Source organism: Lycium barbarum, chromosome 4, assembly GCF_019175385.1.
Source record: "Lycium barbarum isolate Lr01 chromosome 4, ASM1917538v2, whole genome shotgun sequence".
In the NCBI taxonomy this organism is placed as follows: domain Eukaryota; kingdom Viridiplantae; phylum Streptophyta; class Magnoliopsida; order Solanales; family Solanaceae; genus Lycium; species Lycium barbarum.
In genome coordinates this window covers 41,403,928-41,412,003 of record NC_083340.1, presented here as the reverse complement: position 1 = coordinate 41,412,003, position 8,076 = coordinate 41,403,928, and the positions used below count along the sequence as shown (strand labels likewise).

Here is an 8,076-nt window from a genome sequence, read left to right as displayed (position 1 = left end):
CTTAACTTCTATTTATTTACCCCCCTTAACAACTTACGTTTCAATTGTTTTCCACCCTAAAAAAATAATACCACTCTCACAATGGGAGGTGTATTACACTCGCGCCACGTCATTGCCATCAATGCCACATCATTGCCACGTCGTTGCCACATCATTGCCATGTCAAAATTACCAACACATCATTTTTTGTTTTTCTTTTATTATTATTTTTCTTTCTCTTTCTTCTTCTTTCTCCTCATCCTCACCCTACTTTTATCAACCACCATGCCGCTGCTACCGCCACCGCCGCAAAAAATTGGACGAACTGTCCTTAAAAAAAAAAATCATCACCATCATCTTTAACCCACACCCACCACCACCACATCATCTCCACACCAAATTTCATCAAAATCCTTAAAAGAAAAAAAAATCACTACCACCATCTTTAACCCACATCCACAACCACCACCATTTCTAGCAAACTCATTTCTTCCACCACCATTATTAGCAAACCCATTTCTTCCATAACTTTATTTTTGAAAGAAAATCAAAATACCCACATCCACAACCATCACCATTTCTAGCAAACCCATTTCTTCTACCACCATTATTAGCAAACCCATTTCTTCCATAACTTTATTTTTGAAAGAAAATCAAAATACTCACATCCACAACTACCACCATTTCTAGCAAACCCATTTCTTCCACCACTATTATTAGCAAACTCATTTCTTCCATAACTTTATTTTTGAAAGAAAATCAAAATCAAAATCAAGAAATCAAAATTGGTGAAAATGAAAAGAAGAAGAAGCAGCTGGGGGGGGGGGGCTGTGGCGGGGGCGGGGTGTGGGGTTGTGGAGTGAAGTAAAAGAAGAAGAAGCAGCTGGGGGAGGGGCTGTGGCGGGGGCAGAAGCAGTTGAGGGGGGGGGGCTGTGGAGTGGGAAGAAAAACAGCTGGGGGCGGGGCTGTGGCGGGGGAAGAAGATGGTGGGTGGGGTTGTGGAGTGGGAGGGGGATTGTGAAGAAGATGGTGATGATTTTTATTTTATTTTTTAATTGTATAATGTTTATTTCATTTTTTAATTGTATAACTTTTATTTTAATTTTTAATTTATAATATATATATATATATATATATATATATGAGCGGGTCCACTTTTTTTATTTTTCACTCTCTTAATTATTATGTTTTTGCCACGTCAGTATTTGGGGTGGAAAACAATTGAAACGTAAGTTGTTAAGGGGGGCAAATAAATAGAAGTTAAGTTTAGTTGCTAAAGTGGGTTTTCGTGCCAAGTTCAGGGGTTAAAACATGTCTTTTCTCTTTTTTTTATTTGAAAGTATTCCTATTGTTCCATTTCAAATGGTATTCTTTTTATTTTATTTTAATAGTTAATATGTCTAAGAGTAATGTGTGAGAACTTATAATAACAAAAAAAAAAAAAAATGTTACTGCAGTTATTCAGTTATTTAAAAAATAAAAATTTGGCAAATATGTCTCATATATCTATTTAACAAATATTTAAACAAAAATTTATGTGATTCTCTCAATGATTATGTACTTTCGAAAATCATTTTTTTTTTACATAAAAGTCATTCAACTTTAAAGTTTATCACTCAAAAAAATATTGTTTATTCTATAATATAAATAAAATCATTCAACTTTAAATTTATCACATAAAGTCAATTTTCTATTTTTATCACATAAAAATCATTACAATTTTGGTTAAGTTAACTAAAAAGTAAACTTTACTGAATATTTATATTTTGTTGAATGTCTTTTCTCCCCGGCCTCCTTTACCTTCATTTCCATCCTACAACCAAAGTTATAAGAGTTGTAGCATCCATCATGTGGAAGAGCGTAAGATTTCTATGTGGGTTCGAGTCATCAAAGGAGCATATTGGGGAGCTCCCTTAAATATGGGTGTCAGATGTTTATCAAAACAAGTAGAGTAATATATTTCTTTCAATATCTTACTCTCAAGTATATAAAATGATCTATATTTGCTCTTGAATAATATTGAAGAATAAGGTCATTGTTTCAGCGACAACACCATTGTCTTCTTTCTCAAAACCTCTAACAGCCAGGTTCCATATCCTCTATACTCAAATTAACCAACCTTAAGCTTCAATTAACCCAACAGAACACTAATAATGATCAATTGCACCATCATATTGAATCTTTCACATTTGTTAGAATCTCATAAACACTTTTCAAATTATCAATACCGAAGACAAATATTGTTTCTTCTGTACGTTTCTTTTTGTTAAAATATTCTTTTCAAAAGTTTGTTTGAACGGATTTACAACATGTAGCTAGGAAATTTTCTATCCCTTTTTATAAGCTACTATTATATCTATCAAAATAGTCATATTACCTCATGAATTACTGTGTTTGGTGGGGAAATGCAATTTACTTATTACTTAACTCGGTTTCTAATGATTAGATTATGGTAAAAAAATCATACATTTGATACTCCTCAACTTTTGATGATATCATGTGATTTGTCAGTTGTAGTCACTAGACATCTTCCTATGATTATATTCACTTTTCTTGACTGTCACAATTATAATTGCTTGATTTCTTTTAGTTTTTGTAGTTCTCTATATGTTTTTTTAAAACCAAAAATAAGAGTTTCTATTTGGAATACCTAATTGAGTGTCATAGGAATCAGAATCACATTCATGTATAAAGACGCGAAGTTAGAATTTTAAGTTTATGAATTCTAGATTATAGAAAATAAATTTTACTATTTCTAAATAAATTATTTATACGTAATAAATAAACTCCAAACACAAATACAGGATCTAGGTTAAAGTTGTTGTGTTCTACCGAGCTCGTAGATAGACAGACTTGTAACTCTGCCCCTACACGTAATGCATGCCATATTTATTTTAGTTGAATACAAAGGCTGTGGGGCTTTCTAATTAAGTTCAGGTGGATCTATGGTAGGTATTATGACATTGCCTCGAACTATGCATATATCAATAAAAATAATAATTAAATGTATACCAATAAGTCTGGACTAAAGACCTTATTATAAGGTGAATAAATTGAGGAGGAAGGCATATGGTTGGTGACTTGGTGTTAAGTGATCGAGAGGTGCTTCAAATATGACAAAAGTTAAAGTTGGCGCAGCAGAATTTCTATTTATATCCATCGTAAAACATGGTAGACCAAACAAAAATTAAATTAAATAATTCAATAGGCCAGTTCACTAATATCACTTTTAGTAAATCATACTCTATAATAAGTCTACACCAAAAGCTCCCCAAAAAATAAAATAAAAGTACAAAAAAAGTTGAATTTTGTTGTCTCATTTTTCTCTTTTCTATACACGTCCTTTCCATCTGGTAGAAAAAATATACAGGTTATTAAAATGGAGTGAATAACTTATATGGTTACATAAGTATGACAAATTACCTACCAAAGTCACTTATTTTTTATTTGTATAAAAAATCACTCAACTTAGACCATTCTAATTTCATAACCTCCCCTTAAATTTGATTTTGTGACACTAACTTTCCCTGTAGTTTATGACATTAGGCGTACCTCCCTCATTTTAATTATCTTTATAAAAAATCTTTTAACTTCATTTGTATTACTATAAAAAAAATTATGATTTGACTAATTTATCTTTTATGTATATATTTTTTGTATAATTAATTTTTTAAAATTAGGGCAATTATCAAAATTGTGTTTATGTGATTCTCTTTGACCATCACAGTGGTGATATAATGGTCCAAATTAAAGAGCAAAAACAAAAAATCAAACTTGAAGCTCGCTTTATAATTTTGAGTTATCCTTCATTTTATATTTTTGAACGGCATATACTTTTTATTTTAAGATAGCGTGTTTTCTTTGATTCTATTCTCTATCATGTGTTCCTCGTAGCTGGATATACATTTATCACTCAATTTTGAAATAATTGATACTCTTCTTGCAGCCCTTCGTGTGCGTTTGTGTGGAATCCCATGATGAATTAGAACCAGGGGCGGACCCACATGGTCTCAAGTGGATTAATATGAACCCACTTGTCAAAAAATTACAGTGTATATATATGTATATTTATTCAGTTTGTGAAAAAATAAAATGATAATATTTGACTCCACTTTAACCAAGTGAAATGCTCAGTGCAGTGACAAGTGGGTTCAAAAGTTTCTGAATGGTCCTGAGTTCGAAACTCAACTACAACAAATCAACGTTCTTTTTTTTCTTTTAGTCATTTAAAATTAAAATTTCACCACACAAGTATTATTATAAGTCATAACCTACTGTGCTAATTTAACCACACAAGTAATAATATTATGTCATAACCACTGAGCACAGCAGCAATCAATCGTCCCTTACTCCCTTTTCCCTTTTTTTTTTTTTTCAATTTCTAATATAATAGAATTAAAATACAAAAAGGACCCAAATCCCAATCTAAAAGGGTACTGAAAAGGGTACAACAAATCAGCATTCTTTTTTTTCTTTTAGTCATTTAAAATTAAAATTTCACCACACAAGTAATATCATAAGTCATAACCTACTGTGCTAATTTAACCACACAAGTAATAATATTATGTCATAACCACTGAGCACAGCAGCAATCGTCCCTTACTCCCTTTTCCCTTTTTTTTTTTTTTTCAATTTCTAATATAATAGAATTAAAATACAAAAAGGACCCAAATCCCAATCTAAAAGGGTACTGAAACGTGAAATCCCCAAGTCTCAAGTTCATCATCTCTCAAGTCTCAACTGAAGCAAATTTCATCATCAAGTTCGGCTCTTGCATCAACACAACACCAAGCATCGATCAAGTTCGCCTCTTTGTCCTTTACTCTGTACTTCCATATAAATAAAATTATTGTGGCTGTTTTTTATTTCTTCACTTGAGAAAAACCCTACCACTTAAAATTGAAGAAAATTGATTTTGGGATTTTGGATGCTAAATATAAGCATGTAATGGAAGGAATAGGTAGAATGAAAACAAAGTTTTCATAATAAAATAGTTCTCAAGCATGATGCCATTTTTCTACAGTTACAATAAAACGCTATAATAGAATAGAAGAGTTAATGATAATAACCCTTTTTCCTATGTCTTAGCTTTTTGTTGCTGCCTGTCTATTCTGTTATATTATTGTTCTAACTTCTAATTAGAATTTTAATTTTGTAATCCAGTTTCAAAGTCCAATGAAGAGATATTTCTCTACGGTATCGTCCAAGTTTCCACAACCAAGTTCATCCGCTCAAAATGTTCCTCGTGTGGAAGAAGACTTGAACCAGTTAGAAGAAAACCATCATTCTGCTAAAAAACAAAAGCAAGGAGTAGATTTGGATTCTCTACCAGCAGATCCAAATAAAAGAATACCCATTCTGGACTATCATCCAGATGAACGTGATGAGATTAGACGAGCATATATCCAAAGGGGTCCTCATCAACCTCGACTTCCTAGGTTTCCTGAAACAGATTTTTACGGATATAAACGTCATTTTAATCGTAAATGGTATAAAAAATACCATGATTGGTTGGAGTATAGTGTGGTAGAAGATGTTGTTTATTGTTTGTGTTGTTATTTATTTAAAGATGAAAGCATTCATCAAGGTGGAGGCGAAGCATTTTCAAGTATAGGGTTCAAGAGTTGGCACAAAAAGAAAAGATTAGATACGCACGTTGGTGAGTTGAACAGTGATCACAACCAAGCAAAGAAGAAGTGTGAAGATCTAATGCGACAAGAACAGTCAATTCAAGTTGCGTTTGTAAAGCCGGATAATAAAGCTAAGCTTGAGCACAAAATTCGTTTAAAGGCTTCAATTGAGGTGGTGAGACTCCTCTTGAATCAAGGATTGGCATTTCGTGGACATCGTGAAGATGAATCATCATTAAACATGGGTAACTTTCTTGAAATTCTTTCATGGTATGCAAAGCGGTGTGATAAAATTAGTGATCTTGTGTTGAAGAAAAAATCAGTTGACTTCTCATAAAATTCAAAAAGATATTATCACCGCATGTAAGTTGGAAACAATTAAAGCTATTATGGAGGACCTAAATGGTGACTATTTCTCATTGCTAGTTGACGAATCTTGTGATGTGTCACGTAAGGAGCAAATGGCAATTGTTTTGCGATATGTTGATAGATGGGGATCTGTGGTGGAACGCTTTATTGGGATTGTTCATGTTCGTAATACTAGTGCTCTATGTTTAAAAGAAGCAATTGTGAACTACCTTGCTCAACATTCTTTGAGTTTATCTAATATACGTGGACAATGCTATGATGGAGCAAGCAATATGCAAGGGCGTCTAAGTGGCCTTAAAATTTTGATTCAACAGGAAAGTAGATCAGCTCATGCGATTCATTGTTTTGCTCATCAACTTCAATTGACTCTTGTCGGGGTATCTAAAAAATGTCTTCCAGTTGGAGAACTTGTATTGTTGGTTTCTAATGTCTTAAATGTAGTGGGAGGTTCTTTTAAACGCATGGATGAACTTCGAGAATCTCAAGCAGAAAAAGTTCAAGAGGCACTAGATATGGGCGAGGTTGAAACTAGTAAGGGCTTGAATCAAGAGCTTGGTCTTGCTAGAGCTGCTGATACTCGTTGGGGTTCACACTACAAATCATTTAAGAACTTCATTAGTATGTTTGGCTCTATTACTGATGTTCTTGATACTATTGTTGTTGATTCCGAATGTGTTGAAGATAGTTGTAAGGCAACAGGATATCTTAGAGTTTGTCAAACATTTGAAATTGCTTTCATATTGCACTTAATGAGAGATATTTTGGCGATTACAAATGAGATTAATGAATCCTTACAAAAGAAAGAACAATATATTGAAAATGCCATGTTACTTGTTAAAGTGGCGAAGAAACGATTTCAAGATCTGAGAGAAGAAGGATGGGTCCACTTATCGAGAATGTGTCCGCATTTTGTGTCAAGTATGATATCTTGATACCTAATTTTGATGAGTCCTATATTAATTTTGGAAGATCTCGACGTAAAGTTGCGGAGCATACTTTCTCACATCACTATCATGTCGATATATTTTTTAAGATTATTGATTGGCAACTTCAAGAATTCAATGATCGTTTTAATGAGGAGAGAACGGATTTGCTTATTGGAGTTGCTTGCTTGAATCCAGTTGACTCGTTTTCTAGTTTTGACATTAATAAAATATTGAGAATGGTTGAATTATATCCTGATGATTTTGGTGAAGATATAATGGTTACTCTTAAAAATCAGCTTGAGACTTATATTGTTGATGTCCGTGATGTTGATGAAAGGTTCTCCAACCTGAAAGGACTTGGCGATCTTTCTAAAGAGCTAGTTAAGGCAAAGAAACATTTAAATTATCCCTTTGTGTTTCGCCTTGTAAAATTTGCATTGCTCCTACCGGTCGCCACCGCTACAGTTGAAAGAGCTTTTTCGGCGATGAAGTTGATAAAGAGTGAATTGCGAAATCGAATGGATGACGACTTCATGAGCGGTTGTATGGTGCCTTATGTAGAAAAAAATATATTTAAGACCGTTTCTGATGAGAGTATTATGAATAGGTTTCAAAAAATGAAAACTCGTAGAATACAATTGTAATAATATATTTTAATTAATCAAACTTTATTTTGGTGCTGCTATCAATCTTATGGTCAAGAATTTGGAATTCTCTGTAACTTTCCATAGCTATCTGTTTGGAAGTGGAGAGCCTGCTAACAATTCTCAGACTACTCGCAACCAGGAAAAGGCTCCAACTAATGATCGTGCCCCAAAGCCAAGCTGCTTCAACTACAATGGAGACATCCTATTTGATGGACAAACAAGGAAGGAAGAGTCTGCTGCTCATAAGCTTTACTAGAATGGTATGTCATTTTTACTTTTTTAGTCCTTGATGGAGTTTGTTATGTGAAAATACAATACAACTTGGTGAACTGCACGTATCTTTTTAGATTGCTCGACTTATTCGCTTCCGTTGTTTCTTTTATTTTTTTTGTATTGATTTGAATTGGTTGTCCTTGTGCCGAGAGTCTACCGCAAAATAATATCTCTACCTCCCATTTGAATGTTTTTGTCCACTCTATTTTTTTCATATATTGAACCCGCTTAGTGAAAATCCTGGGTCCGCCA

At 33.2% G+C, this 8,076-nt stretch overlaps 1 protein-coding gene across 1 annotated transcript; it reads left to right on the top strand.

Moving 5' to 3' along the window:
- Nucleotides 1-5,998: 5,998 nt before the first annotated feature.
- LOC132637434 (uncharacterized) lies at nt 5,999-7,807 on the top strand. Its single transcript, XM_060354523.1, has 3 exons — nt 5,999-6,859; nt 7,012-7,511; nt 7,636-7,807. Exons 1-3 carry the CDS (start codon nt 5,999-6,001, stop codon nt 7,805-7,807), a joined length of 1,533 nt encoding a protein of 510 aa, XP_060210506.1.
- Nucleotides 7,808-8,076: the final 269 nt, after the last annotated feature.